Genomic DNA, 27,996 nt, shown 5'->3' on the forward strand with positions numbered 1-27,996 from the left:
CACGATTTTACTGGAATTTTGCATAAGTTGTTACGTTTATATTTCGAATGTATGTCAAGTTAGTGAGTGAACACCAATTTCTTCTAATAGAAACACATTTCACCAACTCAATACATTGTATACTTTCATAGAAAACTCTTTCAAAAGACATGCTTTTTTTGAAAAAGGTCGCACATCAACAAATTCATTTTCTGGGTGCTCTTTAACTTGGTAATCTCTGAGTGACACAAGATGGTCTCTAGAGTTAAAGCTGTAAAAGCCCTCCTTGTTAAATCTGAACATTTGAAAGCGGCTCTTTCAATGGTGGTAAACCTGATGCCCTTTAACATGTATATGTATGACTTTGTTTGAGTTTTTATTCGCTTTGTTTGTACTGTGAAGATTTTTTGAAAAATGCTTTACTCTATCAAAACATCTTTAATCCTCCTGCCTGAATTTTCGGACTGTCCAAGCTTCAGCTTAATCTAAAATTGAAACAATTTGGAATTTTTGCGCTGATGTATATTTTAACCAAGAGTGAAATGAAAAAAAAATCTTACTGCGGCCCAATCTTTAAAAAAAAATCCAAATGAATTTAGAAGAGGTGTCAAAAATCTACATGATGATATAAAGTCATAAAAGTGAATTAATATTTTGTATAAGATAATAATAGATTCAGTTTCTGACGAAATTAAAACAAGAGCTTATGATAAATTTTATATCTGTGTTGCTGTCCAATAAGTTCAATATTTATAATGATATTTTATTGAAAAAGAGAAATAAAATATTACAATTATAAGTAAAAGTTATAGCACAAAAGCAAGAGGAATTGTTTTGCAAATAGCGACTATACTATTCAATGATGAAAAACGAAGACTAGCATAATTTTCAAAGTGGCTGGCGTTGTTTTAAGGAGAAAAATCTTGGCGATGTGTTTTCTATCATAACTTTGTTGCTTGAACTGTGCTTGAACTTGTTTTTTGTGTGTTAGGAGGTTAGAAAATTACCTTCCGAGCACAATGGAATAAAAAAACTTTCATCTTCAATTGTATTGGCAAAAAAGTACCACACTGCACATTAATGGAATCAAGTAACAAGATTTGCGGATTCTGAAAACCATACATTAAAACTTTCTAAAAGGTAAAAACTCTAGTATTAAAGTATTTTGTGATATAATTTATTACAAAAGAAGTTAAAACTGTAGTAATTTAAACTTGAATTCTTTGAATAACCTTCTATTTTATCCTGTACACCAATATGCATTTTATTTCATTCTCAAGGGAACTCAGATTCAAAAAAACTCGACCCCCCAACTGAAATGTTGAAATGCCGCCCCTGGCGCCCAATGTTCTCGGCGCCCAAAGTTTCCGGCGCCCAAATTTCCCGGCGCCCAAAATGCTCGGCGCCCAATATGCGGCACCCAATCTGCGGCGCCCGATCTTCCTAGAACGCTAGCTCATACCCTATACCCTCACGTAATACGTCACGTAAATAGCGTTTGTGGTAAAAATCCGTCGAAGCCACGCCTTTTTATGATGTGCTCACTATAGTGGGCAGGCGCAAAGAAGAATATTCGCGTTATGCAGCATGCAAGTTGCTATTCCTCATAATTTCAATGTTTTGAATTGATTTTCCGGCATAAAGAGTTAAATAAACAACAGAGAGAAGATTTAAATAAGAAATTTCGTATAATGTCGGATGCTGAAGATGATTTTATGTGCGATGACGAAGAAGACTATGATTTGGTAATATGTTTTGTGTTTTCCTTGAATAACTGAAATATATTATATGATTTACAACTGAAGAGAGCACTCATTATTCATACTCGCGTCTTGTCACAAATCTTGCCGATTGAATCATTTTCGTACTTTACATCTTCGAACTTCACGCAGTTTTAACATTATTTGGAAATTTTTTTTATGAAAAGGCAGAAAAGTAATGAATCTTGCAAAGTATTAAAACGACAAATTTTAAATTAACCCTAGCATTTGTTCTTTAATTTGGGGATATTTCGATAATTGGGAATCTGGCGCTGTCGTCTCATTTTTGGCTCAAATAATTTTATTTTGGTAACCCTGCTGATTTATAGTAACCCTATGTGTATAGATGTTTCTGGTCTCTTTGTTTAGATTTGCCAAGAAAAATACCTCTCGCGCTGGCGCTGTAACCAAAGATTGACGCCAACGAAGAAAGAGCGCCAGATTCCCAATTATCGAAATCTTGCCTTATTTTTAATCTTAAATTGAGTATAGTCGAGTAGCGACTTACGCAAGGAATGCGTTTCAAGACCCCTCGCGCAAGTCGAAATTTCGCGTTGTGGTAAGGGTATATAAATTCTTAATAAACATATCTAATTGTTTTTGGAATTCTGTTTTAAACCATTTCTTAACTATATATTACCATTTCTTACACAAAGAAGTGAATTTTAAAACGATATACTATTAAGCATAAAATATTGTTAAAATGCACCAAATCAATGATCAGGGGGAGAGAAAGAAAAAAAAAACAGTATATGGTAGTACTGTTTGTAGTTATAATAAAATGCAGCACTAATAGTACTGTACAGTAGAAACGGTAATCATATTGTCGCTTTAAAAATGAAGATGATAATTTATGCTGTGTGATCAGATTGTCATCAGTCTTTCCTTGACAGCGCATACACATCAGGCAACTCATCAGAACCAGGGTTGGCTTTCTGCTGGCAGAAACTAGTTTTTGCCGTGCCAGTGACAGAAACTGATTATAACTGGTAAAAGACCGGCAGAAACTGGCAAAAACTTTAAAATGTCTTTAATAACTCAAGTAATTTGTAAATGATATTTGTTTAAGTAAACTAAAAAATTAAACATCATTTCATCGTTTTAAAAAACAAAATCCAATGCTAGTGCCCTTGATTTAGTTCAGAAAGAGAACTTTTCAATTGCAGAGGCTCTTAATATTTGGATTAATCTAACAAAGGATGAAAAATCATATGGGTGCTTAGGAAAGATGAGTGACATACAGAATTAAACGGGCATTACTCATAGTAATTTGCTCACTTATATGCTTCCTCTAAATTGTTTGTAATTGAAATTATCTTGTCATGTGCTTCAAGAAGAAAGTGCCAGAATTTTACTTGCCTACATTTTGTACCTAATGTCAAAGCTTTGCAAAACAAATTGACCCCATTTCTCAAAACTTATTTTTCCAGTTAAATTTTTACCACAACCCCAGTTACTACATGGTGGACCAGTTTCACAGTAGATGAAAGTTTCACGAATATATTGCTTGCTCCTTGATGCATTGTCTGCTAGCTCTTCTGTTTCAAGAATATTCCAAAATTTGTCATTTGTGCATATTAAATTGAGAACCTATTTAGATTTTTCAAACCACCTTTTCTAAGAGGCAATTGCAGGGTACAAACAATGTAACATTTGATTTTGAATTGTGATAATTTTGTAATAAAATTACAGTGCTTTGGTTAACAATTAATTATTTTTTCCATGCATTTTCTGTTGTATATCAAGAATTAATTTTTCATTTTGTGAGTTTTTGCCAGTTTCTGCCGCAAAGTGGCTGAAAGCTGTTTTTGCCATGCCGGTTTTAACCGGTTTCTACCATTGGTTTTAACCATCTTGGAAGAAACTTGTCAACCCTGATCAGAACATGAAAGAGTGATGAATTGATTTAAATTTTTCCTGCCCAAAACTTTTGTGTTGTGGGCGAGAAACTCTGATTAGCTCTAAAATTTGTTATTCATGAAAAACTCGCGCTTGTGGAATCGCGTTGTGTCGCAAGTCGACCAGTGTTTCTTTCAGGCATCTTTTTTTTTTTTTTGATGTGGGGGGAGGGCAGTCCCCCAGAGGCCAACTGCCCCCCCCCTCAAAAATCGTGTTACACTACTTTTACTATGTAAAAGATTTTTTTTTAAAAAAGGAAATTATTGAAAATTCGGAACTATCATCGCATTGAAGGGGGGAGGGAGGGGTATCGGCCTCTGTGGCCTCCATTTTGTCACTGTTGAACAAAAGTCCCTTGCAGGGCAACAAACTGCTAAAAGCACATTTTTCCCCCACAAAAATATATGTAATTAATTAACCAACAAGATATGTTTCTCCCTTTTTGCTACCCTCTTTTGTTTATTGTCCGTTTATTGCTGGTGTGGAACTATTTTATCTATTATCTATCTAATTGTTAACTCAGGTGATACAATGGTGAGGTTCCTATCGGAACCTTAGGACATGTACTCTGTGGGCACTCATGATATATTTCGTTGCAGATCAAGTTTCCTCGGTGAAAGATCACTACCAAACATCATGTTACCAAATCGCCTTTTTCATGTTCATATGTAATCGCTAATTTTGACCCCTTTTGAGATTTTAGTGCATGCATATTAATGCATAAAAACGGTAATTAAAAAAAAGGCATATTACTGTGTTTTTCACAAGATTTTTCTTCACGTAAGTTAAAAAAAAAAAATTGTTTTTAACGCATTTTTTAATGTTTTTAGTGAATATTTTTAGTGCATATATATATGCATGCATTTTTTCATAATTTTTTAGTGCATATAAGCCAAGCTCTAATCAATTTCCTTGTCTTTTTTTCCTGTGAAACTTAGAGAGTTATTTTTACTTTTCATTCACTATTTGCAATTTTTATTTTATTGCACGTTACGGTCAGTTTTAGCAATTCAACGAATATTTGTTTCTGTAAATGTATTTGATTTTAAGTAATTTTTATTACCTGATATTCATGCTTTGTTGCGTGTTTTATAAATTTAAAACTTTCTTTATGGTTATTGCAGTGTGACAGAGGACCATCAATATGAAACTTGATAATAGTTTTCTCGCTTAGAGTGATTTTATGTATATTTTAATGATTAAGATATGTTTTCATTCCTTTTTTTTTTGTATTTACCAATAAAAACTTTTGTATTGCATAATATTGCAGTACTGTTAGTCATTTGATGTGTTACATTTTTATGAGAACGATATAATGAACGAGGAATGCTCTTTAAAATTCATACTGTCCCGCCCGTGGACGCATAAAGGGATTTATTTGAGGAGGGGCGGGCAAGCCAAACATGAATGAAACTTCACAAGTTGAAGTTTTAAAATTAATTCAGAGTTGGTAATTTTGAATTTATTTCTTGGAAAGGGGGGGGGGGTATGTCCCATTCCTTAAATCTACTAAAATACAACCACCAAAGTAGTTCACCACAAGTGGTCAACTTACACAGGTTTCACTCTATCAAAATTAGCTATAAAAATGGAAAAAGAAAGTAAGTATTATTAACATCATCAAACAGCATTTTATACATAAACATCAAAGAATAACCACGGAAGTTGACCCCCTGATCCCTCTAAATAAAGTGCCTGCTCCTTATTTAACTCCTGTTTTCATGGTAATCTGACTTTTCGTTTGCCTCTTAGATACGGTTGCTTTGCAAATTCACATGTTTTTGATCACTCTGTTTCTACAAATGCATTTATGTCAATTTGTTATTTTACGGAGAATAAGTGATCCACTTTTAATTATCGTTAAGTACATAATGATATTCTTCCTTCAGAATTTCATGCAACAACTCATTGTTAGTTTATACTGTAAATTTCAGAAATTTTCTTCATTTGTTATTTTTGTAATATATTTATAACTATAATAATCTTTTTCAAAGTTTAAATATTTTTTTTCTTACAGGAATATTCTGAAGACAGCAATTCTGAACCCGATGTTGACTTAGAAAATCAGTATTATAATTCAAAATCTTTGAAGGAAGACAATCCAAATGAAGCCCTTAATAGTTTTCAAAAGGTAAAAGTTTAGAAGCATTGTTTTTATACAGACCATAATTATACACACATGTATATCATTATAGAACTTGTAATTTTTCTAGTAAGGTTGCACTGATAAGCATATTGGTCGATTTTCGATTGCTCCGCAGAAAATATCTGGCAATCGGCTGCCAATTAATTCTAATGGATAAGATATTGACTTTTAATGCTACAATTTCTCTGTCGTCCTTTTTTAAATTCATCATTTTGACACAATTAATTATTAGCATGCTTATTTGTGTGGCTGATGATTTACTTTTCTCCATTTTCAAGCTTTTTAAAAAGTAATATTTAACATTTTATTCAAATTCTGTAAGACCATGTTCTCATTATTGTTTGTAAAACTGCATTCTGTTAACTTGACGTGAAAATCCAAATATTTAATTATTTGCCTGTCATCAGCAAACACTTTATTTCATAGCTTTTTTTTTTTACTTGCCACTTATTCCAGGACTTAATGAAAAATTATAAGGCTGTCCTAAAGTCAGGGCCATAATTTCAAATTCTTCCAGGATGTTAGGGAATAAAGGCTATAAACTCCATGCATGTTATGTTGTAAAAAAAAGGCCCACATATATGTAAATGAATTTAACAAAACCAGGTCTAAAAATTGCACCCTCCCCCCCCCACCAAAAAAAAGAGAGACATGCTTAAAACATGATGCTAAAGGTAGAGTAGTAGGAAAATGTAATGACACATGAAACATGTTGGAAAATGTATACATGAGCATGCATAAAGTAGTAAAATTAAATTGAAAAAATAACATTGCTTCAATTATCAACTTTGTAAAAATGAAGTTTAAAGCATGTTTAAAAAACTAAACCTTGAAGACAAAAAATTGTTGAACAACTAAAGTAATAATTTTTTAAACAAATTGTAAAAGGTAGTCTGTAGTTATGTGTATAAACCAGGCTATAGCGTCAGAGGGAAAATGATTGGCTCCGACTCCAACTCCGGGAGGGTTAGACCCTTTGACTTTTTTTTTTTTGATCCATTTACTCCAAAATTCGTCAGACTCTGCAAGTACTGTCAGAGTTGTAGGAAAATAACAGACTCTGCCTGTTGATATTTTAAACCTCCTACTCTCGACTCTTTTACCCCAAAGTCAGACCGCCTCTGATTCTGCAGCCCTGGTAAAAAATTGTAAATACAATATCTGAATAATGACAGCAGTTTTAAGATTTGCCCTGGGTAGGAAAAGTTATAGATCCGTCACTGTTTATGCAATGCATGCATAACCTAAACAGCAAAATAAATGAGAAAGAAAAAAAATCATAACCGAATTTTTCATTCTATGATACAGGCTGCATCTAGGAGGGACCACAAAGCCAATCCCTTCCGGGGTGACTCCTTACTTAGCAAATAAGAATTTTTAAAGTACATCAGTTTACGCTTTTTTTTTTGTGGTCAAAGTTTAAGAAATATTTTCTGAGTATTTTAAAGCTATGCCATCTAATGTAAATTGCTCATATTATTTTGTCCAATTCCTATGTTGACATATTCATATATGAAAATAATCTTTTGCATTATCATTTTAGGTTCTGGATCTTGAAGGTGGTGAGAAAGGAGAATGGGGTTTCAAAGCTTTGAAACAAATGATAAAGATTGATTTTAAAATGGTAAGTTTAAATGATAATAGTCTTTTCTTATTAATTTGGATAAAAAGTGTTAAAAAGATAAAAATGTTAAAAAGTGATGTAAAGTAAATATTAACTAATTTTCATAGCTAATTTTCAGGTATTTTTTTCGTAAAAGGATCGTAAAATTATTTTTAAATGCATGTGAGAGTAATGTTTTAATATATCAGGCTAAGATGACTCAATCAGTTTGACAAGGGTGATATTTAGAACTAAAATTATATGAATATCATGATGATAAAAATCATGAAAATATGCTCAAGAATACCTAAAAAATGCACTAAAACTTAAAAATATGCACTACTTTTTTTTTTTTTTAAATTTACTCCAGAAAAGTTATTACATCTGAATAAAAAAAAATCACCTTCTCTATTTTTATTTTGTTACTAAATATGGTAAATACATATTATTAGGGTTGGCAAAAAAACAGTGTTTTTTTTTTAAATTTAAGTAAATAGCCCCAGGGTTTTTTTTAAAAATTTTTAACCCAGCTAAAACTTTCTTTTCAAGAAATAAGTGGTTTTTAATTTTTTTGCGGGGAATTCAGGGGAGGGGGAGGTATTTAGGAGAAACATCAATTTTATATCTTCATGTTTTTTTTAAATGATTTTTTTTTTGAAAAAAAAAAAAAAAAAACATTGGGTCCAACCCTACATGATAAAGCAAATATTTACACAGAAAGTGGTATGTATGTTACCGTTAAAGTATACAATGCAGTTATTTTATAGAATACATAGTTATTCCATGAAATAACTGATCGTGTCTGTTAAAAGGGGTAATATGCTATTAATTTGACACCTTAACTAGTTCTATGAAATAACTAGGTATTCTATAAATTAACTAATGAGAGACAGTTAAAGTGTAAAATAAACATATTATCTAAAATGAAATAACTAGGTATTCTATAAATTAACTAAGAATGTAAAAGAAGCAATTTATTTAATTTATGCAGCATATAAATGGTATTTATGGAAACATACCAAAAAATCATTTGTTACAACAAGGATTACTAAATCGACACTTGGAATTGTAAGGAACATTATTTCTAAAACAAAAGCATTTTTTGTTGATACACTGAGTTTTACATGAACATTTTGGGAGTAACACAGGGGTGGAAGGTAAATGTATTTGTTGTGCAAAGTATATGATATAGATTATTTTACACTTTAACGGGCTGCAGATCATTATTCTATGAAGTAACTAGTTAAACTATGAAATACAAAGAGTTTTACACTTGAATGGACACAATCAGTTATTCCATGAAATAACTAGGTGTTCTATAAAATAATGAATTTCGTACTCTAACGGTAACATGTACATTAATTACTTTAACTGCAATAAAAATAAACTGCAGATAATAAAATCTTTTTGAAGTAAAGAAAAATGTTGGGAAAAATGTAGTAATATGCATTTATTTTTTAAATTGCAGTTTTATTACACTTAAATGCACTAATGTCAAAAGGGGCTAAAATATACATTTTCATATAATCCAAGCTCTTGTGATCAATTTGAAGTTTCGGTTTGACTTATATCTCATTCTTTTAGGGGAAATATGGAGAAATGATGAACAGATATAAACAGCTCTTAACTTACATCAAAAGTGCTGTTACAAGAAATTATTCTGAAAAGTCTATCAACTCCATTTTAGATTACATTTCAACATCAAAACAGGTAGGTGTTGCTTTTATTTTTCCTTTTTTTTAAATTTAATGTTATATCCTTATTTTCTTTTTCAACTTCGTCTAACAATTTTATTTTCGTTTAAGTGATTGGTTTTTAATTATCCCTAAACTTTTATTTAAAAGTGTTAATTTCGCAATATTTAGGTCTCATTGAACTTATAACAATGAAATGGTCATGAATGTTTATTAAATTGTCAGAACTTTTCTCAATGAGTAAAATGCATTTTAAAAAAATATGAACAGTGTTGCAGCAATACTCCTGTTAATTAAGATAAAATCTCTTTGCTAAAAATTGTTATTACAGTAATTGTGATTCCTGTAAGGTTTTCTCTGCAATCTGTTAAAGATATGACACAGTTAAATAACTCTAGCTTAAACTGAAAGATAAAGAAAGTGGTTAAAAAATCTATAAGAAAGTGGTTAAAAAATCCAATTATTCAAAGGTTTAATTTACAAAATCTTGTATTTTTATAGAAATAAAGAAGTACATTTTCTATAAAACAATAACTATATTGTTGAAAATATTCTCTTCAACCTTCAACTGTCACTAATAAATGAATCATTAGTTAAATTCCTTATTGTGTACATATTGTAATTACTTGCACAATGAACAAAGTTTTAGATTGCAACTCCGCATCTACCTATCAATTGTGCTTTGGAAAATCTTGCAAAGAGTATGTTATGATTTTATCCTTTTTCTAATTTTTTGCATTAAAACAGTGAGAAAATTCAAATGGAGACAGAATTTTAAATGAAGTTGTGAGAACTAAAATTCAAGTATGAAGGCTAACCATACTTAAGCAGAAATGTTTAAGAATGAGTCTTATGAAATGGCCCCAGGGACAGGATCATGTACTCATGTCCATGGAACATTCGAAACACTTTCATAAAAGAGCATGAGTCCATTCTTAAAAACTTTTGAGTGAGGAAAGCAGAGGGAGGAAAAATGTCACTTGTTCGTGTGGGAAATTCTATATACATCCCCGAAGTGGAAAATTTTATCTTTTGTGAAAATATTATTTTTTCCTTCCATCAACTTATTTCTTTCATTTACATCGTCCATGACATGAATTATGCAATCTTTCTGCATCCTTAATAGAAATTGGAATTTTCTCTTTAAAAGTGTTCAACATACTTTGTTATGTGCAGTTGAATATATTTTTGGTATTATGTTCAGTCAAACATTTTTTTTTAAAGCTTTTTATTACATGCTTATGAATAACTGAAAATGATGAAAATACAGTAATCCTGTTCAAATGATCTTCAAGGGACTGCTACTTTTGTTCGTTCAAACAGGTATTTTGTTGTAATGAAATTAAAGTAATATTATGACAATTCAGTGGGGACTGAATTTGTATTTCGTTGAAATGAATATTTCTTTGTATTGGTATTTGTTGTTATGGAATTTTAGTGTTCTAGTGTTCTCTTTTAATACCATTCTACTAGTAATAGATCTTATACTTGATTAAGATTTAAAACATTGATTAAATTTACAGCATTTGAATTAAGTGGAAAATTAGTCTTCAAGGGATAATTTCGAATTTAGATGAGATCCTGGTGAAAATAACAATATTGAATTCAAACTTTTTTTTTATAAAATAGAAAACAACAGGTTGAAATTACCTTTAGTATAGTGCCTAGAAAGAGTAGTGTGCCGATCGACAGGGAAAAAGTGAGGTCAGATCTGAGGAAAAACCAGAAGGTGCTGCGCTCGAGGTGTACGTTATGCTCCTCAATCAGACTCGTTTTAAATCAGCGATTGCATGCTCATTTCACAGTTTAAAATCCCCGTTTTTCGGATTGAACTTATTTCTGCGCAAAAGACAAATTCTGTAATAAGTGCTATTTGTTACATGGGTGTTCATTTATTTTTTGAAGAAGATAAAATTACCTTATGCTAATTTATCTTCAATGAAAATAGTAGACTATAAGGGGCCATTCATTAAATATGTAAGGGTCCCGAGGGGGAGGGGGGTTGGAAAAGCCTCTACGTACCTTTGGGGGGGGGGGGTCAAACTAATTCTTACGTAATATTTTCCAAGTCGGTATTTCACATTAGAAATTGCGCGGTCAACAAGTGATTTGGCAGAGATTATGTTCCATTTGCGTATGGAAGGTAAGAAACGTGTTAGGATAAGATGTTTTTTTATTTGTTTTACAAAGAATGAATAGTGTAAAATATAATAAAAGAGTCACATTATATATGGCATGTTTTATTTTTAATTAATATTACATCAAAAAAAAAATGTCAAAAAAACTAGATTCTAACTTTTCAGTAACTATTTCTTTACGCAAAAAGTTTAATTTAATAATGTGAATTTAATAACGATTCCAGTGATGTAACGATTCCAAGATTTGTTGTTTTCTCATTTTGAAAAACGAAATGGAATCTTACGTAAGAATAGGGGGTGGGGGTGAAAAATCTTACGTACCCTTACATGGGGGAAGGGGGATCAAAAATTGCCAAAATCATCCTTACGTAATTAATGAATGGCCCCTAAGTATTCAATAACTGTGCGTCTCTTATTTCTCTACTAATAATAAAGCTGAAAGTCTCTCTGTCCAGATTTCTGTCTGGATCTCTGTGACGCGGACAGCGCCTAGACCGTTCGGCCGATTTTCATGAAATTTGATACAAAGTTAGTTTGTAGCATGGGGTGTACACCTCAAAGCGATTTTAAATTCGATTTTGTTCTTTTTTTTATTTCAATTTAAGAACAGTTTCCGGAGCAAAATTAGTAAATGACGAAATTATAATGACGTGGAACCGTAATGTGGGAACAGCGAATGAACATAGCCAATTGGCGAGAAATTCATCATCCATTATTTGTAAATATACAAGCTAATCAAATGACCTTTTAATTTTCTCCTCCGGGCAAAGTCCTGCGGGTACCGCTATTTTCAAAATAAAACTGCTTCGAAATTCTTAAGCTAATTAAAATTATCAGGGCTTCACAGTCTGAGTCGAAGAGTCGGAGGCGCTTGAAAACCTACCAACTCCGACCTGTTTTTTTCTGTGAGAAATTGGTACCTTCAATCCCTCGCCAAGTGTTTAAATTTGCCACTTTTCTTAAAATTTCGGGAGACTTAAATACCTTCTATCTCGATAACGGGGGACGATAACAAAAATAATTATCAATTTTGTACAGGATTTTAAAAGGATAAAATTAAAAAAAAATTTCTTTTTAAATATAACTTACGTGCTCGTTGATTCCGTTTGTCCGAAAGTTGAATGGTCGGTCGCTAACAGTTACCAGTCGTAGCATTGCTGGTGATTTCCAACCTATTCTCCAGACCTATAAACTGTAGAGGTGATGCTACCATATACCGTGCCCAAGTCAGGCTCTTTCTCATTTAGGGGCCTCATTGACTCAGGAGTCGCTCCATTCTGCTTTAAACTCATGCTGGCTACATGAATGGGGCTTGAGTCTCCCAAGTGGCATTAAAAACAACAACAAACTGCGCCCTAAGCCATCTCGATTGATAATACATTAGCCTTAAAATATAAGTATCAAATTTTCAGTCAATTGTGTAAAATTTTGTTTTGAAAACATTCTTGTCTTTGTTTCTACTTCAATAATGATCTTTTTATCATCAATATTATTTTCCACATAATTTTCATTATATACAAAAACTACAATATTTGGAGGTTTTTTAAATTTCATACAAACCCAACATTCGTCAGGCAAATTAATATGAACAATTTCATTTATAATAGATTTATACGTGGTTATTTCAGTTTCATCTGCGTAAAGATCAAGTTTTATTTTTTTCAAACAGGGAACATTTTTCTTAACTGCATGATTCCTGATGGACCTTTTCTTTGGTAATTTTTTAGTAAAGTATGTTAGCAGACTTAGGAAAATTGTCGGAATTGCTTCATCTTTAAAAAAAGTTTTTCCCCGAGGAATCAAAACTTCCTTACCATTTATAATATGCTTAAAATGCGTTTCAATAAAATGTTTTTCGAAATGCAGAGCACAAATTGAGCAATATTTATCAAAAACTTTATGTAACCTGGGAATTAACGAGTTCCACTTTAGTTTTTCTTCATCTGCTGGAGCTTTAAAAAGTGTAACTTTTTCCTTGCATGTTTTGTACCCACTTTTGCACCCTGGTACGAAACAAGATAAAGCTTTATTTCTTCCAATGTTCAACTTTGATGCCTCCATTAAGAGCCTTAAACGCTGTTTCATGAAATATTCACGAAATAAAGGTAAAAAAGAGAAACGCGGAACTAAATTGTAACAAAATCCCGCGTCTACTAATGTAAACACCGCGAAATTGAACGTACATCTCGACTGCACTGCCATCTAGCGGTTTTCATACAATTTGTCTTCACGAATCGTGGGGAAAAAAGCGCCGGTCGGCACACTACTCTTTCTAGGCACTATACCTTTAGTCTATATTGTTACACTTTCTCGAGCGGAATCAAATTGAGCCCTCTCCACACATATTTACTGATATAAGTTTTACATATCTTTTAATATAAAAAAACTAGTGATAATGTTTTGCTTCAGTGCATTTTTGAATTAAAACAAAAAATATTTATAGTATATGATAAATTTTACTCATGAAATTATCCTTACAGATGGAATTGCTACAAGAATTCTATGAAACAACATTGGATGCCTTGAAAGATGCAAAGAATGATAGATTATGGTTCAAAACTAACACAAAACTTGGAAAATTATACTTTGATAGAGGAGAGTACAATAAACTTGCTAAAATTCTGAAACAGCTTCATTTGTCCTGCCAGGTATGGTGACTTTGAAAAGAACTTTTCTTCTTTCTTTTACCATAATAGCAGAATAAAACCAACGGAATGGTGTTATTTATAATTTGGCTCAACAAATAGCGTTGAAATTCAATCTTTTAATAAGTCAAGGTTTCTGTGAAACATATTACTATGTCTTTTTACTCTTTTTGTACTCTTATTTATTTGCTCTATGATACAGTTATTTAATAGAAAAATTGGGTATTTCATGATTTAACTAGACGATTTAGTTAATATATATATATAACAGATAACAAATTTCATATTTAACCTAGTTATTCTGAGAAATAATTATCGTACCTCCCCACATCAGCCGTCATGCCGCAAATAAGTGTTGAGGTTGAGCAACATGCAGGGAAAGTCAAATTACCTGACATTCCAGGGAATTCAAATTGTTTGGCATGCCGATTAATTTGGGGTTTGCAGCGAAAAAGAAACAAAGTAGACTGAAAATGTTTTTTTGTTGTTTTATCAAGAGAACAAATGTTTCAGGAAGAAATGAGATTAAATTAGTATGTGTTTGTATGGACTTAGTTATATGCCTATAAAATGATCCACTTAAAAGCAGTCATAGTAATTGTTATTCATTTTAAACTTTTTTATAAACTATCTTAAATTCTTTTCAGAGAGATAAATTAATTTTTTCATTCAGTAAACAGCTATGCTCAGTTCCTTACATAATTGTGAAATAATAAATTTATATAATAACTCTAATAATGCAGTCCAAATTTGAGGACTACAAATGTTTTCCGCATTTTAATTTAATTTTTCATAAAATTATTCGTAATGAACTAGATTTTTCTGCTGAGAAAAATAAATATATAGCATTGTTAATATTTAAATGAAATGTAACCGTTTATTGATATTAATAAGATAACACATTGAGCTCTCAATTTTTAAGTCAAAATTATGTTTTTTTTAATATTAAAAATGGTGTATTTTTCTAATCTCGTTATCTTGGGCATGCCGGAAAACACCAAGCAAGAAATTTTGAAAACCAGGTGAACCCCAAGTTTCTAGGCATGCCAGCTAATATGGTAGTTATTCTACAAAATAATTAAAGGTAAACTGTTAAAGTGAAAATAAGTAATATCAAAGTTATTTTATGGATAATAGATAGCAAAAACAACTTGCAAAATATATTTCATCCCTTTGGCAGATGATTAATCCTCATATATATAATAGCCAATGATCGAGTAAAGCTCCTGACATCCTCAACAATGAAACTCCCTCCACGACAAGATAATTTAACAATATTTTTTTGTGATGTTTGACATGCAAGGAAATGAATATTTCATTTGTCAGTCTGAACTGGATCCGATATCTTAACTGTTTTACTGGTAAGACTGTCATTTTAGAAGAATGAAGAAACGAGAAAGTGGGTAACAATAAACGCTATCTACTGGAGTTTATAGTTCATCCACTGGAGTTAGGGTTAAAATTTCAATGATCAAAACATCTCCAAACAAGCAATTGATTCGTTCAAATGTAGAAGCAATTTTCACCCGTCATACCTTGATCGGCGATTTTCTTGTTGATAAGTAATAAGGAAAACCAAGTGCTATAATTTCTTATTATTGAAAAGTAACAAATACCTCGTCTAAATTCTACATCTAAAAGCATTATAATGAAGTGTACACACACACATTGCAGAGCAGCTATAAGCAGTTCAAAACTGACTAAAAGCAACTGGAACTGGTTCAAAGAACTGTCGAGTGCCGTCTTGGTACTTTACGATCAAGTAGTTATGTTGTAGAATACCTAATTTAACTGTAGAATTCTATAATTTTATGTACTTTAATTGATTTGTACAGTTATTTCATATAACACCTAGTTAATCTATGAAATAACATTTTACACTTAAATGGTAACATATGCAATTATTACTTCAGTGTTTCTTTTATAATTGTTTCCTTATGCATTATATTTTACACATTTTTTTCAGACTGATGATGGATCTGATGATTTGAAGAAAGGAACACAACTGCTTGAAATTTATGCTTTGGAAATTCAAATGTATACAGCTCAGAAAAATAACAAAAAACTAAAGGTGTGTTTTTTAAATGAAATTAATGTAGTCTATATACAAGTGTGTATATTAAAGGGTTCATTGTGGGCTGTCAAAAGTTCATAAATTCAAATTTGAATCATAATTATAATTGTAATCATTGTGCGGCTGCAGTAGCCAAACTGGGATGTTGGCGCTCTCCAAATTGGCTTGTACCTTCGGGTAGTGCAATAGGGTATAAATTCAAGTTCACGAGAACCGGCACTCTCTTCCTTCTGTTTTGGAATTCCAGAGTGTGTGTGCCGCGTGTTTTGCACACACTCATAAGCAATATCATGTCTTTACCTTTTTTCAATTAAAGTTTTTCAGTGTTGAATAAAACGTTTTGAGTTCTAAATATCAGCGTGTTTTTTGTGACACGGAATAACAACAAATGCCGCAATTGTAATAAGTGATAAAAATAATTCATATATTTTTCAACAGTATGTAGACATTTAAATTAAAAAGTGAAAGGTATTTTTGAATTAATTTTATCTTTGTTTCTTTAAACAGAAATTATATGAACAGTCTCTGCACATAAAATCTGCAATTCCTCATCCTCTGATAATGGGTGTCATACGTGGTATGATTGAATTTCTTTTGTACTGTTTCTTTTTCTTACTGTTTGAATTGAAAATGTGTTTCAACCGCAATAGGAGAAACAGCATGACACTTGGGAAATTCTGAAGACTTTTTTAATTGGAAAAGATCAAAAACCTAAAATTTTTAAAGATGAAAATTTAAATTTTAGCTAACGAAAATGTGTGCGTATTTTCTGGACTATAAGCCATTCGTAGCACTTACTTGTATAATAATTTTGTTTTTACATATTTTTGAGTGCCAATTTAGATTTTATGACAAATTTAAGTAAGTTTTGCTTGCAAAATATTTTTGAATTTTTTACCTGCATTGCTGGTGGATGAAAAAAAAGAAAAAAAAAAAAATCTGCTACTGAGTATCCACTTAAAAGTAACGAATTGTATTGATATTCAGGGTTCGTACTGGTCCTTACAATTACTTACAAGTCCTTATTTTAATGCCCCAAATCCTTTTAAGTCCTTATTTTTACTTTGCCATTATTTAAAATAGATTTTCATTTTTCTTATGGAGCACTTGCGACTCACTTCATCACCCAAACTGTGGATTGCAAGCAGCAGTATTTTAACAAATTTAATTGCTTAATTTAATTAAGCAATCCCCTTAGCTGCAGGGCAAGATTACAGTGGTGAAAAGTCAAGTGGTTGCAAGCGCTCTATTTCCAGTAGGCGGCAGCTTTATTAATCCCACACCTTGTTTAGGGAACTCTTGCAGAATGGGGGAGGGGGCAAATGCGACCCTATCTCGGCTCTCGTTCTAAGAATCCACATCCATTAGCGCAACAGCCAAATCTGATACGATTGGTCTATCTTAAACAACTGATACAAAAACTGAGCTGCAATAGCTGATCGCTGCTGGCACTTAAATTTCTCAGTGTGTAATTAATGAATATATTAAATTGTCTGGGTCGGTTAATGATGTACAAATAGCCAAAGAAATGAGGACAGCTGCTACATCCACTAGAACAAAATACACCCAGTGTTTGGAAAATGAAAACTCAAAGGAAAAGAATGAAAGAAAACAAGAGAATTATAAAGCATTAAAGGAGGTATTACATGTTTTTAAAAAGAAGGAAATGTTTCTCCAAAAGACATAATGCAAACAAATGCGAAAGCAAATCATTTGGCAGATGAGGTTGAAAAATCAAATGACATTAACTTGTTCGTTCAATCACATGAACTAAGGAAAACACTAACTGAGAAAGAAATAGAAATAAATTCCTTGGATGTAAAATTAAAGGAAAAAAGTTCGGAATTAAAAGACATTTAATCTGATTTGCTAGTTTTTGATTTTTGTTCCCTCCATCATTTTATAGTGTCACATTTTTAAGAATTTTCATTGTTATTATTTTTATTGTATCTTCTCTGTTCTATATTCTTCATTATACTCTAATAGATTGAATTTGAAAATGTGTGCACCAATTTAATTAATTCTATTCAGAGGTCCTTATTTTTTGATCTTTATAAGTCTTTACTTTTGTTTTAAAGAAGTGTTTACGAACCCTGGGTATTTATAAAGTTCGATGAATGTTACCCAACTGTGTTTTATTCAACAGTACGATTGAATATATTGTTTCTAGTTTAAATGATGTTCAAACTCAATGTTTTACACCTTTTTCAGAATGTGGTGGAAAAATGCATCTTCGGGAAGGAGAGTATGACAAAGCCCACACAGACTTTTTTGAAGCTTTTAAAAATTATGATGAATCAGGGAGTCCCAGGTAGTTTTAATTATTGGTATTGTTTTTTGTTTTTTTCTCTGAGTTATACACATCTAATTGCTATGGCTGCAGGTGATTGATTTAGTAAACTTAACAGATATTTTAGTTCATTTGATAATTAGATTAAAAAAGAAAAAAAAAATCCATTCTTATCAGTTATACAAGTGTCAGGGTGTCCGTGCATATGGAAAGTCAGAGAAAATCATGGAAAGTCATGGATTTCGACTAGGATCGAAAATGGTCATGGAAAGTCATGATTTTCAGCAAAAATTGATCAGAAATCATGGAAACTGACATCTGGTCATGGATTTTGGGTTCAAGAACATGCATTCATCGAATTCTACAAATTAGATGCAAAATTTACTCATCTCGGCTGTTTCTTACGCTTTTACCTGTCAGTTCCGATTTTTCACACATTTCGAAATCCGATTGCATCCGCTTCTACAATACTCGCTCGTTGTTCTTTACGATGTTATTCTACCATTTGGACATTTGTAATTTTGTATTTAGAATTATTTTTAACCTCCTTTTATGTCTAGTTTAGTAGTTGGGGACTTGTATATTTTTAATTTTGCCACTCTCATTCAATTTTAAGTCATTTGCATCCGAGTTGATTCAAGAGACTCATAAAAATTATCATTAATGTTTAGCAGTGTCTTAAGTTAACGAACATTTTAGAAAATAAAATTGGGCTAAGAATTAATTAAAAACGTTTAGGACATTGGTAAAATACAGAAATTGGGGAATTTTCAATCGCAAATTTTTTTTAATATTTGTATCCTATCCTAAAACTTTAGCAGTGGTATATCTGGTAATTTCTGATAAGCTAGTTATTAAGAACTTTAATATTTTATTTTTTCTGATTATTTGTTTATATTTTTTTGTAAACATAATTTTATTATTTATTAAATTATTGCTAGTCACAGATTTTTTAAAGAGAACTAGTAGCTTTGAAAAAAATAAAAATAATAAGTTTTAGAATCATTATTTGTTTGTAAAATATTTATTTAGAGAAATGCAAAAAAAAAAAAAAAAAGCTTAAATGTTTGGTTGTTCACTGTTAGTTTTACATCATTATTGCTGCATGTTTGAAGCTTTTTTTTTTTTATTTTGAAAAATCATTTTGCAACTAAACCTTTTTTTCAGTACTTTTTAGTAATTGAAATATAATTATGTATCACATCAGATTTTTCTGACAAAAAATAATAAATTTGTTTTCATGTAAATTCTTACTTATATAAAAATTTTGTATGATTTATTGGAATCCAAAAAATATTTCCAGAAATTTTAGATTTATGAATGTATGTCCTTGGTAGCGAAGTAATTAAGTTGAAGCTCTAATTATTTCTTGCATATCACTAGTCATTGTTGCATAAATTGTTTTTTAGTTACATTTCACTTTAATTTGAATTTTTATAAACATATGTCCAAAGCATAGATCATCAGATGGTTGCAGTTTAATTTTCACAAAATGCAAATTTGAATACAGTGAAACCTGTGTAAGTTGACCACTTGCGGTGCAGCACTTTGGTGGTCAACTTAGATAGGTGGTCAACTTATAGAGGGTAGTAATGAAAACTTTTTTTTTTTTTTTTGTTCCATGCATTCTTTTTTTAACTAATTGGAATACTTTAAACTCACTGTCATTGTTTAACATTACTTTAAAACAATAAGAAAAAATGTTGCTTAAATATTTTTAGAGATTATTTACCAGAATGACGTGTAAAGTATCATACAAATTTAAATTCTTGTGAATCGATTTAAAAAAAAAAGCCTCATTGCTTATGAAAAACTACTTACTTGATATTAACAATTCCTAAAAATTCATAACAAGTCAAAAGTGACTCAAATTCTTCATTTGATTTTTTCTTGTACATTTGTAACCATGGTAATCTACTTTTCAACAAAATAACTCCTTATTGAATTTTGGCGCATTTTCTGAGACTTAACATGAGCCCAATGTTTTTCGATGGAAACATAAATATTTATAGGTTTTTCTAAAATGTCTGGTTACTTATTTGAGGCACAACTGATGAAACTTAAAGTATAATCTAGTGCTTTTGCCTAATGGTCAACTTATAAAGGGTTTTTTACAATACTCCAAACCAAAGCTGGTGTATAATAGTGGTCAAGATAGACAGGAGGTCAAGTTAGAGAAGTGGTCAAGTTACAGAGGTTTTCCTTCATTATATAAGATAGGACTAATTCCGTTCCTGACAAAAGCGGTCAACTTACAAAGTGGTCAACTTTACAGGTTTTACTGTATATTTATGAAAAATTAATGTTTTTTCTGGAAAAATTGCATCCCGTGAGTCATGGAAAGTTACGAGCAGAAGTCATGGAAAGTCAGGGAAGCTCATGGATTTCAAAACTTGAAATGTAGCAGATACCCTGAAGTGTTCATTCAGGAAAAATTTCTTGATTTATATATCTACTTCATTGATAATAAAATAAGTAAATTTCTTCTTTTCTGAAACTTAGGAGAACAACATGTCTGAAGTATTTAGTGCTTGCCAACATGTTAATGAAGTCCGGAATAAATCCCTTTGATTCTCAAGAAGCTAAGCCTTACAAAAATGATCCTGAAATCTTGGCAATGACAAATCTCGTAAAGTAAGTGTTTAATTTTCTCAGGAAATGTATAGTTTACTTATAATTTATCATCCATTAAAATGTAACCCTCGTCTAAACTAAAGTTTAAAATTTTATTAAAGTACTGAGTGTGCTAAAGCTTTTATATGAATTACTTATTTTTTCTAGTATGATATAGATCTTCACTCTGTTATTTCATTAAAATGTCTGTAATGTTTCAGCTACATCCTATATTCTGTAAGATATTTTTTGAATCTATCTATACATATAATAAAATAAGAGGTTTGTTTGTCTGTGTGGTGCGCTTCCTGGGAAAACAGTAAGCCTAGAAAGATGAAATTTAGTATACAGGTGCAATTTTAGCTGAAGATGTGCACCTCGGGCTTCGATTTTCAATATTTTAATTAGAAAAAAGTTATTCAATATTTTATGTGATTTTTAGCATTTTTTAGCTCTTTTTACCCCACAGAACCCGAACCAATTGCGCCAGAAAAATATTTTTTTGTACTAAAATTATAACAAATTTAATTCCTAACAAGATGAGAAAAATATTAAAGCAGATCGACCAATTTTTGTATTTTTATGAATTTTTGAAAAGAGCTTTATTTTGCGCTTTTTCTGGGTTTCATTTTTTGCTTAACCCATCCCTCAAAAAGTATAGAAGCCTCTTTTCCAAAATTTAACTACGTAATAATCAAAACATTTGTCCCTCTTCAGAAGAATTTTTTTTTAAAATACACAATAGATTTTTTCTACAATTTTTTAAATGCAGAACAACATTATCAAATCTTCACGCGTCAGTCGAATATTTAAAAAAATTATTCTTCACTTATCTGTGATGTCACACCCTGGATTTCGATTCCATACTGTGGCATGAAATCTTGATTCGTTACAATGTTTATCCTCTTTTTTTTATCTTCCGGCAGTACTTGTTTTTTTTCTTTCCTTTACTTATTTTATTTAGGGATTGCTCTAGTTTATTTCTTTTTTCTCTCCCCCCTCCCCCCGGCTAAACGTTTTGCTGTATCAAAACTACGTTACATAGTTGTGCACATTTAATTTAATTAAAACGGTGAGCTTTTTTTTTTCTTTGGAAAACACACTACTTTTTGCACACTTTGTAGAATAAAGGAGAAAACTTTTTATGCGCGGTTTAAGAAAATAAAAAAAGCGTTTTTTCGAGTGATCTTTGTTTTTATTATGGAATGGGTGGGGAGGTTAAAATCAATAGAGATGGATAATAGATCAAAAAGGTAGATAGCCGCTGAAGGCGGCAATCTTGGTGTAAAAAGGTGAATGTCACAAAACGCAACTGGAGATAGATAAAAAAATACTTTATTCGAATTAATATTGAAATAGACAGATATAAGTTGATTAATCCACTACCAAATTTATTTAAACAGCTTCCGAAGGTGGCAAACTTGGCGTAAAAAAGTGACTGACAAGTTAGCCAAACAGCTGCCGTAGGTGGCTGCTTGCATAAGGTGAATGGCGTAAAAAGGAGAATGAGCTGGTCGCCGCAGACGGCTAGTAAGGAATAAACTGAAATGAAATTTTTAGTAACACCAGATTTTCTACTTTTAGAGAAATATAAATATCTTATCAGTGGTTCAAATCATGTTCAAAGCATTAACTTTTCAATCATTTTTAAGTAAAATTTGTGGCTAAATTTTAATATAGTGTATAATATCCAAAATAATAGTATTTCGTCAATATCAAAATTAAGACCTTATCCTCTTAAGCAGCCCCCCCCCCCCCAAAAGGGATCACGCTACACTCCCTCAAATGCTGTGGAGACCCTCAAAGCACCCCTGTAAACCCCTTAAAACACTCTCCCCCTCCCCCTAAAACTTTCAATTGGTCAGTCTGCAGCACGGAACCTTCCTCGTGGCATCCCTGTGTCATATCTGATTAAAACTGTTGAATAAACTCTGAAAGTTACAGGCTTTTTTTTTTTTGCTGAATGTGCAAAAGCAGGGTTGTCATGTTTGAAACTTTTTTTCAGTAGTGCCCATTGCCCAACCTACAACCAAGAAGCTATATGGGGCTCACAAAGTTGATCCATGCTACTCATTGTTCTGTTCCAAGTTACTAAGCAAAACTATTTTCTGAAAAATTCCAAACAATTATTTTCATTCAGTATTGAAAATGGTTGTTGAAAATTTGGAGCAGATAGTCTCTAAATTTGACATCTAATAAACAGAAACTTTGGTTTACAAAGTAAGCATGTTGTAATGATAGCAACAATTTTAGATTTGTTTTTTCTTTACATTTCCTGTTTTCCTACGCTATCTATAAAAATTTAAATGTGTTTAAATTTCAAATATATTCTGGCTCGCAAGATTCATCTTAATGTGAGGCTGTCCTCAGTTCAAAAAGGCTGGGCACTACTAGTTTATTGTTGTCAATTTTGACAAAGCTTTAAGTTGCTCTAATCTTTTCATTAAGTTTAATGCTTTTTAACTGAACATTTTGAGAAGCATGCTATGTTAATAGTATTTACAACAATATCTGTTTGATATACAAATGCTCTGAATGCAAATCCCCATGCATGCGGTCCTTGAACTTTTAGAATTTTTTTAGTTAACTTAAATTTGCCTTTTTGTGTACTTAATGCAATTATCATTTCACATATTTTTGCAAAATAATAGTCCTAATGAATCAACCTACTATCTTTTGATAGAATGAATTTCTGTTTTAAGTATAAAAAGGAATTCATTCTATTGTACATAGTCTGAATTTTGTGTTGAATATTAACAATAAGTTTCAAAATGTTTGATTTTTAATTTTTTCTACTCTAGTGCTTATCAAAATAATGACATCAGTGAATTTGAGAAAATATTAAAAACTAATCGGAAAAACATAATGGATGATCCTTTCATTAGGGAGCATATTGAAGGTTAGTTTCATATTTTTTTCCATTGCTCTCTAGTAGTTTAAAAACTGAATATTTATTGTTATTGTTTTTAAATCAAGCTCATGCTTTTTGTGAAAGTCAACATCTTTTTACTTTCTTCTATATCTAATATATAGAAGAAAGTATTGGATTTTGACGATTTTTGATCGAATTTTGACGGATTCGAACGTTTTGAGGTGTGCTGAGTCCATTTCGACTATTTTTGGAAAATGTCTGTCTGTCTGTGTGTGTGTATGTATGTGTGTCACGTCTGTGTGTGACCAGTTTTTTGTGACCGCTCTACAGCAAAAACTACCGCATGAAATCGAACGAAATTTGGTTCACATATGTGCCCCTATGTGAACTTGTGCCCATTGGTTTTTGGCGCGAATTCATCCAAGGGGGGTGGAGCAATGGGACGTTTTTTGAGTTACGCGTGATTGTTATTCCTCAGGAAGTAACTGGCGGAATCAAACAAAATTTGGTCCATATGTTGCCAGCAGGGACGTAACTAGAGGGGGGCAGACGGGGCTCGTGCCCCGGGCGCCAGATTTTGGGGGCGCTAAACTGACTAAATAAATGTTTAAATTTAATTTTTAAAAAAAGGACGAGTTATTAGAAGCCACTCCCCTCTCCCCCCCCCCCCCCCCAGGGAAAAAAACACGCTGTGCAGGCGCTGGCAGAAAGTTTGCATGGTTTAATGTGGATAAAGAGTGGGAAGGATAGACAGAGAGAGGATAGGAGGGCGCAGTAAATAGCATGAATGTGTTTTCTCACAGCGACCAATACTTGTTATATCTTATCTAAGAATTCTCCTCTCGCAGGAGGAATATGGGAGCTAAGCTGAGGGAAGTGCACACCAATACAAAACAACGGAAATGCTCAAATGTCCTTTTTCTACAATTAAACGTCATAAAGCTGTCAACATGATGTCTTCCTCTCAGCTTTTACAATGACGAGAACTTATCTACCATACCCCAAGGGCCTAAGGGAAAATCGTTACACTGTTCCCTTGGCCGTAGCCCATGGCTTAGGAATTGGAGCCACTATCTTTTCCAACAGAACAATTCTCTAAAGAGTATCTTCTCTAGCTCGTAACACGCACTTTTTTTCTGCTTTTTACTCCGTTCTCAGGATAGTTTTTGCTTGTCGTGTATAGTTTTAAATCAATTTTATGATATGTCGAAAAAACTATCTGAAGCTGAATTCAGAAAGAGAGAGAAAGACCAGGAAAAAGAGGCCCCCAACAATCTTCATCTTATTTATCATCGTGGTTAAATGCTAAAGGCCTTAGGAGAGTAGATAAGGCATTGTTTACATAATTTGAATGATGTAATACAAATTTGTTGAATTTTATAATTTTTCTCATTCTTGGGGAAAAAAATCTCGCACTATAATAATGGAGATTCAATTTAAAGTTCGAGAGGCTGCCAATTTTTCTTTAGAAAGTACTAGGGTTATTTTGAGGATAAATTGAACTAAAACGATGAATTTTCGACTTAGTTTCAATATATTTTTTCCACCCACACAATATTTTAAATATTATTAAATCATCAACGTCAATCAATGTGTCAGAAATCAGCTACTTTTTACGGCTCTAAACTTGAATTTTTCTTTGGTACTTTTGATGCATATTTATAATTACAGTAGAACCTCGTTTATCTTGCTCCCATTTATCCAGATCTCCGGCTTATCCAGATCAAATTTTTAAAGTTAAAAAATACATTCACTGAAATGATATAATTCTAAATTATGATAGTTGGAACGAAACTGTCAATGTACCAAATATTTGCTCTTTATTTTGATTAAATACACAACTCCTGCATAGGACGTGCAATAAAATAAAGTCATCTAATAAACAACATGGCATATTTGGAGTGTCTTTCCTACACCACATCATCTGAACTATAAATGATTAAGTGTTTGCGAGTAACAATCCTATGTAATTTTGTTACAGCGTTGTTTGCTGTTATAAAAGATATGCCTGCTTGTTTACGAATGTGTTTTACAAATTACTCGGATTTTCGTTATCCGGATTGCCTTTGGTCCCCGCTAGTTCGGAAAAATGAAGTTGTACTGTAAATGAAAATAACCTGAACGGAAGCGCACTGAAAACATATAATATTTAACATTTTTAAAATATGTGTTTTTTTTTTTTTTTTTTTTTTTTTTTTTAAGGTTAACAGAAAGAGTTTTGATCTCAAGCACATTAGGTTTCTGTTTTTCTATTAACTGTTTCTCAGATGTGTACTATATACCAGAGTTGGGGGACGTGCGTCCTTTATAAAAATTAGCTCTTGTAACAATTAATATTTAACTGTACAGATTGCGAAAATTTAAAATGTGTTGCACATAAAATTATTGAGATAGAGTTTAAATAAGATAATCTGTCCTTTTGAACTACAGTAAGATGTCACAGTCAGGATAAGCCAAGTATAGTAATATTCAATTAATTTCAAGTAAGAAACAAAAACAAACAACCTATTAAATTTTTGATTGGATTTTAAATTATTTCACGCATTATTGCGATATGTTGCTCTTTTGTAGTTGAACATTGTTATTTTTTTTTGCGAATTTCTTCATAGTAGTAAATTAAAATACTGAAAAATAAATAATTGAAAATTTTTGTTTTATTAAAGTTATAATTTTTAATTAATTTTTTTAAAGCAATATTGCAACAAGTTGTGAATTACTCTCTTGTGGAAATACAAAAATATTTTTCCTTGAATAACTTCGTATGTAAAATAATAAATAAAATACTTAATGATTTTTACCCCCCATCGCTATTTTTAAAAAAGGAATACAGTGATGAAGCTATATAAAAACTTATAATTACGTAAAAGTCGCATTTATAAGGCTTATGACATTAGAGGCAGCGGCCTCCTTTATCACTGCCTAATTCAAATATGGCTTCCAGTGGTGAAACGATTCAAAAATGATACCAAATTAAATGTTATTTATCTATTTATTCTACTGGTTAAAGAGTACTCCATCACGGTGTAACGAAAAGTTACATTACAAGACATGTATAAATTGCAAATGCATTTTGTGTAAAATTCGTCCTTGGCTCATATGAGGCAGTAAGAAGCAAAGGGATGTAAGTGGACATTTTCAAGTTTTGAGTAAAACGCGTATAGCCTAGGTAGGCTTTTATTGATTTTTTTTCTAAATCATGCTGTACAGCAGCACCTACCAGGGCTACTAGTGTACTATCTCTTGCCCCAAGACAGAGGAGGGGTTTACCTACGATGTGTACTGGTTATCTCCAAATTTTTAACTTTGCCACTTGCATCCCTTTGCTTCTCACTGCCTCAAATGTAACCGTCTCCTCCGTGATTCTGCTCCATTTGCGTTGAAATTTGATGGTTAGAATTAAATTTAAGATTTATTTAAGTTCTTAATTTTAGGTTTAAGTTCTTGTTTACTGTACGTAGTTTACCAAGTGGTGTGTTTAGCCCAATATGATATTCTGTCGTGCATATACCGGAGCTTAAACACTCTCTTTTTAGTTTGTAGTTTAATTTTTTGGTCTTTTTTGACCATACTTATTGAATCCTCCACGGCTGATGAGCTCTTGATTCAACCTTTCAACTTTTTCTATTAATTGCTGATTGTATTTTTCTTTTTCTCATCATTATTATTCTTAAAAATTGTTTAAAACCTGTTATTTGGCTTGTATATTTTATATATTTACTTGGCTTTTTAGTTTTGCTGCGTTACGCATCTATGGGCTTTTGGTTTGGTCTTTTCAATATTCTTTACTTGTATTATATATATATATATATATAGGGAGCGTGTATTTCCTCTGTAATGTACGTGAGGGGCCCTGGTGTTGACGTTATGAAGTTTCTCGGGGATTTTTTTTTTTTTTTTTTTTGCTTTGTTTGTTTTGTATGGGGGGGGGGGGCGCCGAAACGAGGTCTTGCCCCTGTTCGAAAATGAGCTAGTTACGTCCCTGGTTGCCAGTAACAGGAACAGGTGCTGATTCAATTTTGGTGTCAATAACTCAAACGGGGGTTGAGCTATAGAACGTTTTTTGTCGTCAATTGTGACTGCTGTATCTCAAGAAATAATGAACGGAATGAAAGAAAAATTTATCGGCAAGTAGCCTTTAGTTGGTATAAAAGCTGATTTTATTTTGGTGTCAACAGCTAAAAAGGGGTTAGCGCAATCGCCCGTTCTTTTTTTCCATTGTGAGTGCCCTATCTCAAGAAGTAATGCTACGTTCTGGTTGAAATTTGGAATATATGTGAATCCAT

At 31.8% G+C, this 27,996-nt stretch overlaps 1 protein-coding gene across 1 annotated transcript in view; it reads left to right on the forward strand.

Annotated features, from left to right (window-relative positions):
- The first annotated feature begins 1,593 nt into the window (after positions 1–1,593).
- The window catches only part of LOC129224328 (COP9 signalosome complex subunit 2), a 33,403-nt gene continuing 7,000 nt past the window's right edge, over positions 1,594–27,996 (forward strand). Inside the window, exons 1-10 of the mRNA XM_054858766.1 lie at positions 1,594–1,724; positions 5,656–5,769; positions 7,328–7,408; positions 8,972–9,097; positions 13,700–13,867; positions 15,831–15,935; positions 16,446–16,515; positions 18,150–18,249; positions 20,731–20,862; positions 23,643–23,740. Of these exons, the coding sequence (XP_054714741.1) occupies positions 1,671–1,724; positions 5,656–5,769; positions 7,328–7,408; positions 8,972–9,097; positions 13,700–13,867; positions 15,831–15,935; positions 16,446–16,515; positions 18,150–18,249; positions 20,731–20,862; positions 23,643–23,740 (1,048 nt within the window). The 5' untranslated portion in view covers positions 1,594–1,670. The remainder of the gene's footprint in view (positions 1,725–5,655; positions 5,770–7,327; positions 7,409–8,971; positions 9,098–13,699; positions 13,868–15,830; positions 15,936–16,445; positions 16,516–18,149; positions 18,250–20,730; positions 20,863–23,642; positions 23,741–27,996) is intronic.

Source organism: Uloborus diversus, chromosome 6 (assembly GCF_026930045.1).
Source record: "Uloborus diversus isolate 005 chromosome 6, Udiv.v.3.1, whole genome shotgun sequence".
NCBI lineage: Eukaryota > Metazoa > Arthropoda > Arachnida > Araneae > Uloboridae > Uloborus > Uloborus diversus.